General features: G+C 41.1%; 1 protein-coding gene across 34 annotated transcripts in view; it reads left to right on the top strand.

The window, feature by feature from the left end:
• SOX5 (SRY-box transcription factor 5) overlaps nucleotides 1–17,465 on the top strand; it is a 656,593-nt gene that overhangs the window by 491,444 nt on the left and 147,684 nt on the right. For 28 of the 34 annotated variants that reach the window (XM_074586204.1, XM_074586316.1, XM_074586286.1 and 25 more), the window contains 3 exons: nucleotides 493–579; nucleotides 14,346–14,518; nucleotides 17,006–17,074. In XM_074586204.1, the coding sequence (XP_074442305.1) occupies nucleotides 493–579; nucleotides 14,346–14,518; nucleotides 17,006–17,074 (329 nt within the window). The remainder of the gene's footprint in view (nucleotides 1–492; nucleotides 580–14,345; nucleotides 14,519–17,005; nucleotides 17,075–17,465) is intronic. The other 6 variants (XM_074586447.1, XM_074586391.1, XM_074586421.1 and 3 more) reach the window with 1 other exon arrangement.

Here is a 17,465-nt window from a genome sequence, read left to right on the forward strand (position 1 = left end):
AAGTGGATGTAATTGTAAACACTCAGAGGGATATAATTACATGTAGCAGATTTAGGAGCTAATTCTTTGCTTCTCTCTCTCTCTCTCTTTCTCTCTCTCTCTCTTTACTCTGCATTTTATCAACATAATTATTTTTTGACTGCAGACTAACACCCAGAAATTGACAGGCATCCATTATAGGCAGCAACTTGTTCCCCAAATTGAAAAACAATGAACTGCAGGTTTATATGTGCCCATTGTCATACAGAATTACCGGGGCTTTGTTCCACAAGAGGAAAAAGCTAATGGTTTTGAAACAGCAGGTGACAAAGCACACTTCCCCCCCCCCCTTTTTTTTTTCCCTCCCCCCTTATCAGTTTGTTGATGAAGTCATTAAGAACTGGGGCCCGGAATAGGGTTGGCCTTATTTTTAGCAGATAGACTTTTAATGAGTTCTATTGTGGAGACAGTCATGTTGATTTGCTCACATTTTTTTTCCCCCCCTTCACTCAGAAACTCCCAGTATTGAAAAGCTACTATCAAAGGACTGGAAAGACAAGCTTCTTGCCATGGGATCAGGGAACTTTGGAGAAATAAAAGGTAACGCTGTTTCTGTGCTAAAGCAAATTGAGAATGAATATAGAGATACCACTGGCTTTATAGAACTTTTGCTTGTTTACCCCTTCCCCTTGAAACATTGTAATTTGGGGCTTACATGAAATCTATGCTCTCCATCTGTGATAACAGAAATAAACAAAAAGGTATACTGCCCTAAGTGAATGAACTTACATAAAGCTTTTGTTGCATATATCGTTCTGTGTTGTACAAGGACACGTCGTATTGCTGGATGGGAAAAAAAAAAGTCAATTCACATGTCAAACGTGGGTTTATGTGGTATCAGAGTATAGCAGAGCTCAGCTTCTGAAATCTGAGGGTGATCAGAAGTCCTTGTTAATTTTTGGACAGATTTTGATGATGTAGATTTTTTTGACTTTTCTGCATGCAGGAAAAAAAATAAAAAGAGCAAAGTTTGTGTAATGATACCTCTAGGTACCGAAATTAGCCAGTGCAGATTTTAAAAGACAGCGTGCAACATCTGTGCACTAAAGCATGTTCTTTTAAAGCCGTACTCCAGAAGGAAAATGACAAAATTTGACCACTCTCCAGCAGCAGTAGCTTCTGCTTTGCCAAGATATTTCCCCATTTTATATATGTGAGGTCATTTTACGGAACCTGTAGTTGTTTGTTTTCATCTAATTTAATATTTTTGTAATTCTTCCTCAGTGATTGCGATGAGGAGCTGACTCAAAATGCACGTGTGTCAAAAATTTTAGTTTCCAGAGCAGCCATTATCTCTCTGAAAAGAAACAGTGACTCTGATTCTTCTCCCATTTATATCAGTGTACATCTGGAGTAGCGAAATCAAAGCCAGTGTTGTTTTGGAAATGTGAAAGTAGAGTGAGATTAAAATTAAACCCTTCTTTTATGTTTATAAACTAGATTTCATTTCTCCCCATTATTTTTGGTTTGTTTGCTTACTAATGTTGTCCCTGGTACCGAGATCCTCAGGCAGGCAGGCTCGCAAACCTCATGCCTGACAGGTTTAAGGATGGCAAGAGGTAGGCAGTGTTCAGTAAAGAATACAACATGACACTCTCTGAGAGGTTCGTGTATTGGTACGTGTGCAAAGATAGTGTTATTTTAATTATACGTGCCTTCCAGCTTGTCGCCGATAAGCCACCGGCATTAGTTTGCGCTAGTCCACTGACTTACACAAGTAGGAAAGTATGCCACTTGCTTCCCCTAGCTTCTCCCTAAGAGGCTGTAATTCAAAAGTATATATTCATTACATATGTAGAATAACTTTAAAACAGAATATAGTGCTTCGGCCCCAAATAGGCTGAGATATTATTATTATAACAGAGAGCCAAACCCTGGGTTCTTTATTCCCACCGAGCACGTTTTCTCCATGTGCGTAAAGCAACAGGTCATAAAGAGGCAGGGTAGCCACTGGGCTTATCTGCGACTTCTGGTTCTTGAAAGCATATTGTTTTAAAATAACATCATCGTCTGCCGCCACGAACTGATGAATCTTTAAGATGTTTCAGGCCCAAAGTACACAGGCGGCTTTCGTATCCACTTCTGGGTGTGTATTTCAGCAGTTCTTGCGAGTTGTCTGGAGCCTCTTTAACTCTCGATGTGCTGGAGCCTTTAGGAGGACTCCCAGCAATTCTCCTCTGCCTTTGGACTCGGTAAAGCTGCTGTGAAAAGTGCTGCGTGCTGAGAAGGCCGTCTGTTCCCAGTCCTTATGATCTTGTTCTGTTGGAGGGCAATCTTTTTTCTCCCTTCCTCTCTTTCCCTTTCACAGGCTAAACTTGAAAGCGGCAGCAGCAGCTATATGCTAGCACGAAAGAAATTCAACAGTCCTTTCAGTCTTGCCCGGGGGGAGGATGGGGAGTGACAGCACAGCCTCAAAGAGGAGTTTTCTTTGCTTTAATTTTTGTTTTTTAGCTTCATATTTTGAACACAAGTCGAGTTATTGTTCTGCAGCTCTGTTCAAAAGCTTCACATCTGAGGCTTTTTAGTGCAACTGTGGTTCTATGGTTGGGGGCATGGTTATTAGGTGTTTGGATCAGGTTTGGCAGTAAGCTGTGAAAACAGGCACTGGTTTATTTTTCCTACTGACTGCCGTGACAGTTGCAATTATTGTCCATTGTTCCTAGGTGGCTAGAAAGGAGGGAGGATACAATAGAGCATTGCCCTCTGGGGGTAAATGAATTTGACTTACAGGTTCTTGGGGGGTCAGGCAGGCTGATTATTTAGTGCCCAGGAATGCGGTTTTCATGGCACCGCCAGCCATGAGCGGCCAACAAACAATGGCTCAGCTGTATTGCAGCTGTATTTAGTGAGGCAACATGAAAGGTGTGCAAGTTGAGCTGTTTTATACTCACGTATGCGTGTACAAACACACATATATTACGCTAGGAAATGTTTTTGTCCTTCTATAGGAAGGTAGAGTTATTAAGTTTTCCAGTTGTGATTTTTTAATTAACTCCGCTCTATATTTGGCTTGGCAGCTGCATTTTCTTTTTCCTCGTTTCGCTATTAGTGATATTTGGAAACCCCTCACAAGTAGTGTCTTATTATTAATACACCCTGGAATGTGGACAGCACTAGAAGCTGTACTGCCCAACTGTCTTATGCACTGAATAGTTTTTTCCATTTAACTGTTCAAAATTTCATTGTGTTTTTCATTAGATCTGGGGGAGTTTTAGTACGTCATGTGCTAAAGTCTCAGCGCTAGGCTACATATTGTTAATGCCCAAGTCCGCGTTATTACCATTGAGTTTTATTCTCTGGAAGAGATTGAAAGAACGAGAGATGAAGCGGAAGGCTTTATTTTCTATTACTGTTATTTCTTTTAAGTTAGAAAGCAGTAATATTTTATCAAAGATAGGGGAGTTGGTGGATGGCTGGAAGTCACCAGACTCCCACGTTTTGTATTCAGTTGTTGCTCTTAACTGGCTTTGTTACTTTCGGCAGCTACTTTAAGCCCCCCCTTCCTTCATCTGCGTGCCTGTAAAATGGGAGAACCATCACCCGGCTTCTGCAGAGGTCTAGCTGCAAACTTCAAGATCACAGTTAGAAGGATCTATATATGTCCAGTTACTAGTGGAAAAGGAAGTGTAATATTTCATTCCAAGGCTTGACTGAAAGGGAGTACTCTTATGCTTAAAATGGGGCAAAATCTAGAACCTTTCACAGCTGTAGAAATTTTAACTCAAATGCCTCTGTTTCTTTACGGAGGCAGTCTGGGGTTAAATAAATAAGACAAGTTTGGCACTGGAGAATTTTTAAGAAATTTTGTTTTGAAATCCCTGGAATTTTTATTCTGTTCAAAACAAGTCAGTCTCTAGTAAAACCCACAAAACACGCCGTTAAATTGAAATGTTTTAAAATAAAGCTGTAAAACTGTATATTGGATTGGTTAAAGCCTGTTCAAACTTAGTTACATCCATCATATTCAGGAACAGAGCTCAAAAGGCCTCTGGATTATTCACGGATAATGCAGTTTATTGGATTCAGTGGAGCAGAGAGAACTCCAGGTCTCAAACCGATCATCTACAGGAAGGAAAATTATACCCCCTTTCTGCCTTCAGCGTAGCCACCTGATACTGTGCATTGCAGGGCCGAAGTGGTTGCTTTCCTCCGAAGCAACGTTACCGACTGCAGTAGGTGCAGCATGTAGGGCGGACCATTGACAGGAGAAGGTATACGAAACTATTTCCGTGATCTTCAGCGCCAGTGGCCATCCCCGTACTTAGAAAACTAACATGAGACTTCTGTTTGACTGGTGTTGGGCCCCCTCTGAGCAGACTTCGGGGAAAGGTGCTGGCCCCCCAGGTGGGCAGGTGCTTCACGAGGTGCACAGTCTTGCTAAAGCTGGTGTGAGCGAGGCAGCTTTAACCACGATGAGAACTCTTTTTAAAACTTCCCGGGTGTACACAAAGCCTTTCTGCTAATCTTGTCCATCTCTCGCTTATCGAGAGTTGTCAAGGAATAATAATACATATTTCATATGTTCCCCACTTAGCTAGTTTTGAATAGGTGTGTGGAACAAAAGGCTAAACTGACTTCTGTTTCCAATCTTTCCGAGTTGGTATTCTGTTGAAGTGAAGGCATTGTTAACAGTGATTGCGCCTGAATCTCTCAAGAAAGACCGGGCAAGCCTGAACCTGATGGTTTTTTATTGTTTGAAAATCCTTCTCTGTTGTACAGGTTAGTTCCCAAACTACTCAGGTGAAGTGTTTTCTGCACTCACCGTGAAAGGGATCATCATTAGGGTAAATTCAGCTCTTCTTTGTAGCCACTTAAATCTGGGTGGCTCCAAAGACTGTACTGGAATAACCACAGATTTATGAGTGTCATTGAAAGCAAGATTAGTCTACCAATCCTAATCTTTAATGCATGATAACACAGACATTTGTTTTGTGCGAGGAACTGGGTTCCAAGTTACGTGAAGTATCAGTGCAGGTATTATATCAAGCCGTGTTTGATGTGTGATAGAGCTGTGTTTGCTGAAGACTCTAATCTTGCCTCGATGTTCGGAAGATGGGGCATGAGAGAGTATGCAGTGAACGGTTTTACGACTGCCAATAATGGATAAAGAGAAATAATCCATTCAGCGATACTATAGCTCATCAGAGCCCATGAATTAAAGACATATGTTATGTAGATTCAATGTATGGATTAAAACGGATAATCTGGTAGGTGACACACAGAATCTTGAGATAAGTGGGCTATGCAGATTCGGTATATGGATTGTGACGGATAATTCCATTTAAGTAATGCTGGACAAGTTGAAGACAAGTAAGCTTCGGGTAGTGCTCAGGTTATGTGCAGTAATCCAGTGAGTGACACTTTGGATCGCATAATCTGTAAACTGAAGACAAGGAAGCTGGGGATTCTGCATTTAGATGTGGACAGGAGGGAGGAGGGGGAAGGGGTGAGAGATTATTCATGGGGAATACACTGGGTTTAAACCTTTGACTAGTAAAGCACAGATCCCCAGGAGATGTGTGAAAGCTGCACGCTTTCTTAGGAGCTGTGTGAATTTTGCATTTGCAAATTAATGGTTGAAAAATGTTTGCAAACTTGTGTCACATGTGGATGCTTTGCATTATTTTTTATGGATAGTATTGTATTTGGAGTGGGGAGAGAAGGAGGGTGAGAGAGTCATAAATGAAGGAGGTAAGATACGTCTGGTTGTCGGCTTTTAACTGTGATAAATTCAATATTATTGCAACCTACTTAGTATCTTCTTCTCTGTGTTTATTTTTTGAGGGTGTTTAATAGTAGCAAATTGCTGAGAGTGAGCTTTTAGTCCTTTGTTAATGTTTCAAAAGTGCTGGGGAGAGCCGGGGGGGGAAACCTGCCCAGTGGCACACAGGGGAACCTCAGTTTAGAGAGGAAATTTGGCAGCTGCCGAAATAGTGGAGGTTGATCACAATGCAATATGATACTCTCAGGCTGCAGAGAAGTAGACGGTGCCAATTGAGCCACACCAACGCAGAACTTCGTTCAGGCCGAATGAAAGCCTGAAATGGAGATTGTGACTGGATGGGGCTGCTCCCGTTTGACCCTAGAGCAGGAGGAGGTTAGTTGAGGGTAGTGTCTGTGGAACGAGGGTTGGAGGAATCTTTTTTAAAGCATCTAAACTGCAAAAGATGCGTATTTGTGACAAAGCAGCAAATTCGGGCGGCTGCGGATTTACATTTTTTTTTCCGTGAAGGTACTTAATTTGATCAGAAAAAATCAGGTTCTATTTAAATAAAATACAACTTTTAAGAGTGATTGTTAATAGAGAAAATAGAATAAAATTGAACTAATTCAAGTAGCAAATGCCAATGGCTTTATTTTGTTTGAACATATGGAGGCCAAACTGCTATATTTAAAAATCATCTGGAGGGTTGGATGACAAAAGGGACCTAAACCTGTTCTTCTTTATACTAAAATTACCTGAAGGATGTGCTGATAGAGATGAATGTTGCTGAGATACAATTACCAGTTTGTCAAAACAAAGCAAAAATGCATACACGTATATATTGTTTACTGGTTCTCCTGCTGCTGCATAAAATTCCACCAGCAAATGCTGTTTCTCTAGCCTAGTTCTAGCTTGTCTAGACGGCAAAACAATGAATAACCTCTGAGAAATAGTCTCAATACAAATGTTGTCCATTCCTTTTGTAACCTTGACAATAAGTTACTAACCTGGTTGAATACCAAGCTTTGTTTGCAGTCTACAGTACCAAAACTTTTTCTGACAGCAAATAAAGAATACTCACCGACAACTTCTTTCCAGCATTGCGAAATAGTAATGTGTCGGTCTGTTATAGAGCAGACGGCTAAGTTTTTGTCCCCACAGAATATTAATTCTTCAGGGTAGTAATGGCAAAAGATGGTAATTGTTCATCATTTGTTTTTATTCATTCTGCAAAGTCTTCCACTGAAACCTAAAAGATTAAGACTGTCCGTATGCCGAAATAAATAGCTTCCTTCTAGCCTGCTGTTCTAAAAAGGACGTTGATTTGTCAAACAGAGAAGATTCATTACATAAATCTGTAGGTACAGACAAATCAGTTTGAATTCTGGGCTTTTTCTTTCCTTGTTTCTTTTTCTAGTGGCTGTGGCTTGCTGAGTAAAAAGCAGTCAGAAAGTTTTCTTTTATTATGCTGACTTCCCATATCAATCAGATGAAGTAATTTAATTTAGCAAGGCAGGTAGTTTTAAGTGATGGCAGTCACTGTGTAGTAAAGTTGGCTTAAATGCTTAATGAAAAATGCCAGTTTTTAGATGTTTATGTCCTGGCAGCTCCAAGATTTACTGGCCTGAAAAGCTATGTGCCAGTCCCTAATAAAACACTCTCTAAAGTGTTGATTAGGGGCGCATCAAGGGAGTCGGCACACGTGCACAAGCACATACCCACACCCACCCACAAATACATACCAGCAAGTACATAACTTAAAGTATATACTCATTGCTTGGTCATAAGCACTTGACATTTCTGTTCAAAGACAGAGGAAAGAAGAGTTTAAATTCGGAACTTACCTCAGCCAGTTAGATCTGTTTATCAGACTACGTTTCCTGAAGGCACGTAACATCAGCTCCCCGTTGCCTCACATACACAACTTCAGGTGACGACAGCATCACGGCTGTCTGTGCGGCGAGGGGAGAATACTCCTCTTCACAATTATTACCAGGTTTTAAATAGATATCTTTTTTTTTCTTAGGGGGGCATGACAAAGATGAGCTTGCTTATAAGTAGAAGGCGGCTAGGTGGCCTCTCTGTTTTACTTTCCACGTTTCCTTACTGAGCAGAGTAATACTGGGTTTGCATTTCTAACGTTGAAAGGTAAAACTGGGTTGGGGAGCGGGGAAAGAAAAATAGTTGACAATGAGAATGGAACTCTCAAGAAAAGATACTGGAATAAAACCCTCAAGCAAATATACTTATTATATGAACTGCTGATACTTTATTTATTCTTTGGATGTAATAATGTTATTGCTAGTAGGAGTTTTCATTCTTCTGAAGACGGCTTAGTTAATAGGCTATTCAGTTTGAAAAACCTCTTTCTTGGCTCTTTATCAGTTTTATATTGAAACTGTTATGTCCCTAGCTTAAAAATGGCACTGAAAAACACATCGCAGGAAATGCTTGGAGATGACTCAGTTTTTAGCTGGTGCCTGGGTTGTAGTTATGTCCTCATCGCACTCTTGTTGCATCAGGGCAAAGTTACGCAGAAACTGTGTTGTGCCACAGTTCTGTCACTTTGTTAGTTGGATGGCGTCAATAATTGCTCTGTTCGTGGAGTCCCTTTAGCTAGAACCCTACCTGGTTGATACCAGGTCAAGGTCAAGCAAAGGTTTAATTATTTGTATAATACGTATCCCTGTTAAAGTCAGTGGGGAAACTCTTGGCCTTACTGATATAGTTCTGCTGGTGACGGTAGCGAGGCCAGCAGTAAAAGGCCTTACAGTGCATAAAGTTAAGAATGACTTCAGGCAAGTTTCTAAAAACTTCACGCCTCAGTTTTCTCGTGTATAAAAGTGTTGCATGCATACCACTACCTTTCTACCTGCTCACAGTCTTTAAGAAGATCAATTAGTTAACGCTTTGAAATTAAAAAATGCTCTATACGGCATGCGCTAATTATTATTACACATCTTAACGTTATTTGAATACAGAGTACTTCAAAATACTCTTATTTCCATTTAATTTTTTTTCCCCCTACAAAGCTTTGTAGATACAGGAGGATTTTTTTTTTTCTTTTGTAGCCATAGATAATGATATGAACGTAACACAATATTATTGTGTCTTCCAGGCTTTGTAGTCGCACATTGTTTTCTTTGATTTTTTCTTTGAAAGACAGATGCTGACAGTTCAAAAGCTATTTACGTAATTACTTTGATAGTAAACTGACTCCGGGGATAAATTTCACTGTCTATATGGGTGTGCGCGAGTGGGCACGTGAGCGCCCCTGATTGATAACATTCCTATCAGCTTAATTGAGACACGTCGGAGGGGCTGAGGAGAGCCTTGCCGCGTCTCTGCCCTTGCAGAACACGCTGGGTGCTGTGCGGCTGCGAGCGGATCCGTAGGTTGGCTGCGAGCAAACGTTCTCATCGCTTGAGCATTCGCAGCAAAAGCTTAAAATGCCTGTTAAAGAAAATATTGGCTTTCCTAATTTCTCATTTACATTCTCATTCTGTCTAATAAATTATAATAAAGTATTTACTGTTTTGATCGCAAAAGCAGTTTCTCTGCCTTTTTTTTTTGCTTTGGTTCTGTTTTGGGTGGATATGCCAAGGTTTCTCCTGTTCGTTTTCTCACTTAAAGTGTGTCATTTGGTCATATTGGTGTCTTCATTCTAATGTTTATTAAATGTTACTGTCACTGCCAGTCTGAGACTGTGAATCAGAACTAAGAATGTGTAATAGTTTATTTCACATTTGAGTAAATTTCTTTTACTACTTAAACACTATTATGGATAGTGTTGATCTGAGATGAAGTTTAGGTTTGGCGATACAGAATGCCTCTAATTTGAGTCTTCTTTTATTGCCATCTGCTGTGAGTGTTGCATCCACAACATGTTTTTTTTTCTTGACGAATCTCTTTTTGCGGTGATAGAGAATAAGCTGACGCATCTGGAAGGCATCTTTTCTTGGGCCATTCGCTGTATCAACCTGTAGTGTGTACTTGGATGCGGTCTCGCCCGAGTTGTTTTGATAAGTTGTGAAAAATCCACATTTTGCCATTGCAGTGATAGAGTACAGAGAGAACAGTATGAGCACCTACAGCAGTCTCCTGAAAGGCAGGTGGTCGGGTGGTTAAAAGCTTTGTTAAACATAAAATGTGCAATATCTATTTGTTGTGGATCTGACGGCAATTAAGAGTAATTTTTGAGGCAGTCATTGATGTAAGCCACTCTCCTTTTACTCCTCACTCAATCCCTGTGGGAAGCGGGTCTAGCTTGCTGTCAAGTTGTACACGGCAATACTGGGCACTTGTTTTTTCTCCCAGCCGCGCTGCATGGCTAGAGTGAAAGCACTGCAACCGTACGGATGCTCCGTGTAGGGCAGCGCCCGGCTCCAGAGCCATTCCCAGCTCTGTACTACTTGGAGCAGCTCTAAGCGAGTTTAATGACGAAGCAACTGAAGGTAGCTGCTGAGGCTGGCGGCTCATCCTCACTGAGGTTTGTACTGCCTCCTAAGTTCTAGCAGTGTTACCAGCCATGGGGGTACTTCATTAATTCCCAAACAGCGTGATTTAAGCCAACTGTCTTTACACGGCTGGTGGTGTAGTTACTTAAAATACTGACATGTTTTGCCCTCTGAGCTACAGAATTCTTCACACGGAAATCCCGTAGCTGCCAAGACCCTTCACACGATGATAAAGGTTTAGATCTCATGCGGGTTAACAGAGAGAAAACAGTGGTGAATGGACAGAAGTCCCCCATCCTTGCCTACCCACAATCTACAGCATCTAGAAGGGGATACAAGACTGGCAACTGATCCTCTTGACTCTGCAGTGCCTTTTAATACACCGGAAAAAATTCCGAACACTGAAGGTACTTACATAGTGACCGAGCTGTTGCCCTCAGCTCACCATTACGGAAATAACGTCAAGTATCATTTGGCGTTCATTTGTTATGCAAACTAAGTAATTTATGAATGGCAACTGTGAAATGGCAGTTTTGTTGGCCATTTCCACGAAAGAAAGTATAGAAGAGGTGTGCTAGGTAATAAGGGTAACAAAAAATACCAAACTTAAACCAAATGCAAACACTTTATCATCAAGACACTCCAACTCAAGTACTTTTTTTCTTTTTAATTCGCACACTTGTATTAAGCCACCAGTTGTCTGCAGGAAACCTCAAAACGTTCTGTGATTCATCATCAGTGGGGCTTACATGGATATGTGGGTAAGGCAAGGGGAAATCTACCCCAAAACTCACCATCTTCCAGTAGACCCACACATCTGATCTCCCTCGCCTATGGTTTTGTGCAGATGACTTGAGAGTATGGCTATTAGAGTATTTATTTTGCAAGGAATGATATCTTAAAGAATTGAAATTATAAGTAAGAATTATTGAAGTTATTGGAAGGACGAGCTAATCACATGAAAATAAGTGCCTACTAAGCCATGTTTTCCAGAAAGTATTCTCCAACAAAAGATTTTTTTAAAATGTTGATGATGACAAATTCTCACTTTCAGTTTATTGGCAAACTGAAGTTGCTGAAGAAATATAGCATATGAAGGCTTCCTTTTGTCAGACTACTTCCATTCCAGTTTATAAGCCAACGGAATTATGCGTTGTGCCTGCTAAGCTGGTACATAAAGCAGCCCCTTTGGGCATCTCGAAGTTTCTTTAAAAACTAAGTAATAGTGAAGAGATTGTGTGCGTTGGATTTGTCCCCAGCTGCACGGCCGCGGTGTGCCTGCACCTCCGGCATCCGCACCAGCACTTCATTGCTCTTAGTTCACCCAGGCTTTCCTCTCGGTCCTGCAATTCAAATGAAGCTGTTGTTTTCCCGAGGAAGAAGGTTTTTTGCTCCTCTCTAGGTAAATCAGGTTAAAGAAGAAACCGCAGTGGGTGGATGGCCCCGTGGCTGGCGGTGCAGTTGTTTGGTGTCGTGGCCAGGGCGGTGGCACGGGGAGTGTCCTGCTCGCCCTCGGGAAGCGCAGCCGGCGCTCCGCAGCGCAGGGCTGCATATCGGCCTTTCTTTTTCTGCCGCTGTCGGTAACTAACTCTGTGACCCCTCTGTCTGTCAGTTTACACATATGGAAACGGTTTTCCACCTTTCAAAGGTGTGGTGGGGATTAATTTAACTTTACAAAGTGCTTTTTGATTCCCAACTGAAAGCTACTGTAGGAGCTCGAAATACACTGATGAACCAGTACTGGCTGAAGATCTTTGATGTGTGTCAGTGTGTTTGTCGAACAGTTTATTTGACAGTGATTTCTTTTTGCTTACCCTAACTTTAGGACTAAGCCAATCCTGTGTATTCCATCTCTCTCTAGGTCTTTCTCCCTCTCTCTCTCTCTCTGTCTCTTGCGCACACCCATCCCTCAGTAAAGATTTGGAATAGAGCATCCGCTGAATAAATAAATAAAATACTCAGTTTTCAGATGTTTCAGCGTGCCCAGCGTGTTATACTGCCAGTATCAGGATACTCATAGTCTTCATTAGATGCGCATGACAGTAAACCAACATGCTAGCCACAGACAGGACAAAGGAGGAGCTGCCTCCTGGAATAATTCTTCTACACCACTTGGAAACACTGCACCCTTTTTCCTAGGGAAAAACAAATGAAGGATGGAAGAGTGGCAATAAACATTTCTGATTAATTGTATGGCCAGGTGGCAAATGCATTACTTGTAGCTGTTCTCCGTCTCCAATGTCTGAAATAAAAAATGTAAGTTAAAAGTGCTTTCTTCGGTAGCGTTACTATTTTAGCACTGGCTTCCATTCTTTCTCACAGCTTTTAACAAAACAGGTTTAAGGTCCTATGGTTTCTGGTTCAGTGTATTTCTCAAATTTCCAGCTTTTTGGAAAAAAAAAGCTTTTTGGGAAACCACAGTTTTTTGGGAAACTATCTGAGAATATTCTGCTGTAGCTCTTTGTTATATCATGAGAATATTTTCACATACATCTCTAGCATCTTAATACAAAGTTAATCAGCTTACATTTCCTGTATATGAAAATGTTGATTCTTTGTGTTTTCCCACTTGTATGTGGCTGTCTACAAACGCGTTTAAGGGCTTGGGCTTGGGCTTGGCTGACGTAGCAAATAGGATGCTGCTTGGGAGCGCAAGGTTGAAATTAAGTGAATGTAGATTAAACTATCAAGCAGAGAGCCCTAACAGTGACACCTCTAAGGCTGTGGTACAATCTTCCAAAGAAAGCAGTAGATGATTCACCATTTCAGACGTTTCAATCCAATCTAGAAAGCCGTAGTAAATATATTGTAGGGAACATTCCTACACTGGCAGGGGGGTAGACTAAATGAGCTATTACCAGTAGCTCTTTTCCATGTCTGACTGATAGTTGGCTAGGAACACATTTAGCATAGTCGCCAATTTTTCTTCTTTTTTTTCACTTGGAGAGCACTGGTGACATTGGCAGAAGAACGCTTCCTGTGTTTGAGAAAGGTTTGTGTGGCAGGGCTGTCCCAAAAGCAGGCAGTTTTCAGAGGAGGAACAGACACCGATAGCCTTTATCCTTTCCTAAAGCTTTTTTCAGAAAGGTTTTCTTAGGATCTGACTCATGTGAGAGGGTGTGGTGGTACTGGAGATATCTGTGGATTAGCTGCTGCACATATTTTCTGGTCTTTTAAATTCGAAGTCAAATGATACAGATATACTAATAGTGCCATTCTTTGTTTTAGTGTATGTTTCGTAGCTTTTGAGTTTCCCTGGAATTTTTTCTTCCCTTCCCTCATAACCACTGTCCTTTTGGGTAGAAGGAGAATTTTTACAGAATGATTATGAGAGCGAGGTAGTCAGTTCCTCTGTCTGTGCCTGCTGAACTCTCCTATAAAAAGCATCTAATGACAGTAGAAGCGAGAGAGATGGTGAGTTGCGTTTAACTCAGTTTTTCTGATATGTTTATGCAAGACTCGGTCCTTTAAAAATACTCATCAGTGGCAGCATCAGCGATAGTAGTTATTGGCAATTTAAATACTATATAATTTCATCCTAATCAGGGCAGCTGTAGATGATATAACAGGTAGCGTCCTGACAGCTTGTTGTGTGCTGTGCTGGTGACAGTGAGAAGGCTGGGTGTGGGGAGCCAGAGAGGTAGCCAGCACCCAGGAGACTTCTCCGCGTCCCCTTCATTACAGAGGGATGTCAGTACACACCTTACAGTTTCTGTAACCGTCGAAGGATTGATGTGTCTTTCTCAAAAGCTTCTGACAAAAATGTAATTGTCTTCCAAAACTGGAAGTGTTGATTTTGATCCCCACAAAATGTAAATGATGTTTCAAATTTGAAACTCTTTTCAAAACAGGCAGTATTTTTTCCGCTGTTAATCTGATAAAAAGGCAACAGGAAACAGATGAAAGGGCAAGGAAACATTGAAGGGGGACACCAGATCAAAGCCAGTGTACAGAATTATCCGCCGTGGCTCATTTTCCTATGGAGGGACAGGTCTTAATATGCAGGGTATTGCAATATCTGCTGTTCTTTGCTTCTACCGAAACTTTGCTTACAGTGAAGCTGCAAAATAAAAACCTGGCTAGCTCTAAATTTCCTCTCTTCTCTTTACCTTTTTTTTTTTTTTTTCCCGCCATATGATGCCCAGGGACTCCAGAAAGCCTTGCTGAGAAAGAAAGGCAGCTCATGGGTATGATCAATCAGCTGACCAGTTTGCGAGAACAGCTGCTAGCCGCTCATGATGAACAGAAGAAACTGGCTGCATCACAGATCGAGAAACAACGCCAACAAATGGAGCTGGCTAAGCAGCAACAAGAACAGGTGAGTGATTATTACAGGGGCTTTCAGCTTCAATCATTTTCTAGGAGGACTTTTCAGGAGCTTATCTTTTAGGGTTGGTACTTCTCAAGTTTGCTCTCCACCCAGAATTTTTTTCCCATTTGGTTTCTTAGGTAAAGAAGTTTGAACAGAAACATATTGGCAGAATGCTTTAATTTGCAATATATAAAATAGTGCTCTTTGTCTATTAAAGGTACGCTCTCTGGTTTGGAGGTGTTCTCTTCTAATAGTGTTTTTTCTAAAAATAAGTGTAAGTAAGCGTACAAATTCAGCCCTCCTGAGTCATCTTCCAATTCTGCTTGAATTGAGTGATGCTGAATAGGTATAAAAGGAACAAAATGTGGCATTTGGCTTGTAATGTGACAAATGAAAGGGTTGGTTTTGCCAACTGCACAAAAGTGTGAGGGAGAAGGATATAAAGTCAGTGAACAAGTGTGACTTTTTTCCTTTTACACTCGAGGGGCGTGATTTTCAGCCCTTGCAAATATGCCCTCCACTGAAAAGGCAAACATGTTTTTCCACGTGAACAGTTCCAGCAAGGGCACATGGACACGATATTTTATGGACAACACAACTTTTCCAACGTATTTGCACCGTGCAAGTTTTAAGAAAAATGGATGTCCATTTTTGTACCTGAACATGAGAAGAGAACGCTCAGACACCTCGTTTACAGTTTTGTCAGGAGTCCCTCCTGATACCTCTTACGTGAAAGCGTTTTGGTCTGTCTGACCATTTATTTCAGCTTATTACGAAATTTGAGTTTATATTGTAGAATGGCAGCTATGTGAATTTTGTGAAACTCACAAAATTCTTTTAAATCTATCGTAGCTGTCACACTTCAACGTTTGTATTGTACCAAGCAAGTCTTAAGATTCTAAACCACTGCTCACATCCTCAGACATTTTAGCCTTGGTTTTCCCCATTTTTGATTATTTATAAACCTTATCTTTAATACTGTGTATTTTGGCCTCACACCTGAAATCCCAGCTGGGGAGAACAGAAGTGACTTACCTATTAAACTAGAGAATTTGTATCATGCTGTTGTTTACATGGAGAAAGCAGATGAAGGCATGAAGGTGGAATTCAAGATTCTTCCACGAGGAGATGTCCTGCAGCAGCTATTTCCTTTGCCCTACCTTTTAAAGTCACTACTGCTACAGAATGGCCGTGTGATCTGAAAGTGAAAAAAAATGGAAAGAATGAAAAAAGGCAGTAAGAAATCCTGCAGGATTATTATTAGGATAACAAGGATTTCTTTTAAGTTAAGAAATTATGTAATACAATTCTGTGTTATATAGAAATTAAAATAACCAAACTTTCCAAAAAATGTATTGAGAAAAGTTATTTTGGTTGCTTAAAGAGAGGCTCTAGAAAGGAAACATTTAATCTTTTAGATGTGGAGTTAACGATGAGTGTTTCTTATGCTAATAGTTTAATAACAGAAATGAAAGAAAATACCTAAGGGGAAGAATGCGCAAAATTCCTCCCAGTAAGTATGCGTAAGTTCCCATCTGACCCCGAGATGTGTACACATACCACAGGGGAAAAGCAAGACTCCTTCTGATGTTCGTACTGCTATGCTAGCTATTCACGGGAGCAGAGCTTTTGTGATGACTCAAATGAAAGTTTTTCAGGTTTGAGATACATAATGGTTTATCTCCATCGGTCCTCTGAGAACTCTAATTTGGTTCCGTTACTGTCTGGTTTTTCCTTCACTGTGTGTAAAATGCGTCCACAGTAAGGTTCCCCATCATTTAGTCAATGGAGAGGGAGGATGGAAGTCCTTACGGAAAACACAGATGACTTTGAGAGGAGACTACAAGTACTCCATCATCTTCTGTAAATGAGTTTCAACGTTGAGCTGTGTAGCCTTGCACTGCTCCCGTAGTTCCTTCCAGCTGATACACATGTTGAAGAGTCGGTGATTTTCCCAAACCCAGTTCCATTTTGTTTGTGTCTCTTTCTGCATCAAGGAAATATGCACACTAATATCTTCCTCCTGGGTGTCAGATTTCCTTTTTTTGGAATTTTTGAATAGGTGGTGCCAAACATAAAAAGAATATTACTGTCCATCCTACTTTTTTGCCTTTCCTGCCTTCCCCTATTATTTTCCAGCTTCTCTGCCAGTATTGTTCTTCCTCCAACAAGTTGGAGCAAGTGAGTGCTCGCTTTGGGGGGATTTTAGCAGTGCTGTTTCAGATAATGAGGAGAGATTTTTGCATCAGTCCTTCCCTTAATATCCAGCACAGCGTTTTCCATAAGGTTCCCTTTCACACTAGTATTAGTTATGATATTAGTTATGAATTGCTCCTGAGCACGAGCCCCTTGCTTCAGTGGCAGTCCAAGCTGCCGCCACCCACCCTTGAAGGTTTCTTAGCTTAATAGAGCCATTTAAAGAATGAAGCAGTATGGAAGTTTCCTACATACCGACTCCACATCTCACGTTTCTTCTGTGCAATTTCTCCACAGATTGCAAGACAACAGCAGCAGCTCCTGCAGCAGCAACACAAAATTAACCTTCTTCAGCAACAGATCCAGGTCAGAGACTGCGTCTCCACCCATGCCCCTTTTATCTCTGTTCTCTCCTTTCTGGTTCCCCATGCTTTCCCTCAGCCATTATTGTCATACTTTCTTTAAGAATCTCTGCAGACAGCTTACATCTTATTTATGGAAACATATGAGGATATTACCTGTCATTAAGCCAAAGAAGTCAGTTTCTGGATGGCCTTGTATGATTAACACTGCTCCTATAGGATGGGGAAGCAGATGTGAGAGGAGCTGGTCATGTGAGCAAGGGTTTGCAGGACCAAGTCCTCTTTCAGCCATAGATCAGGAGCGGCAAAAATGTTGCCAGGAAGAGTTGGGTGGCAATGGATCTCCTACATCTCTGCTCTGGAGGTTTTGCAGAAGCAGTTCTCTTCAGTGATCA

The sequence above is a fragment of the Larus michahellis genome, chromosome 1 (assembly GCF_964199755.1).
Source record: "Larus michahellis chromosome 1, bLarMic1.1, whole genome shotgun sequence".
NCBI lineage: Eukaryota > Metazoa > Chordata > Aves > Charadriiformes > Laridae > Larus > Larus michahellis.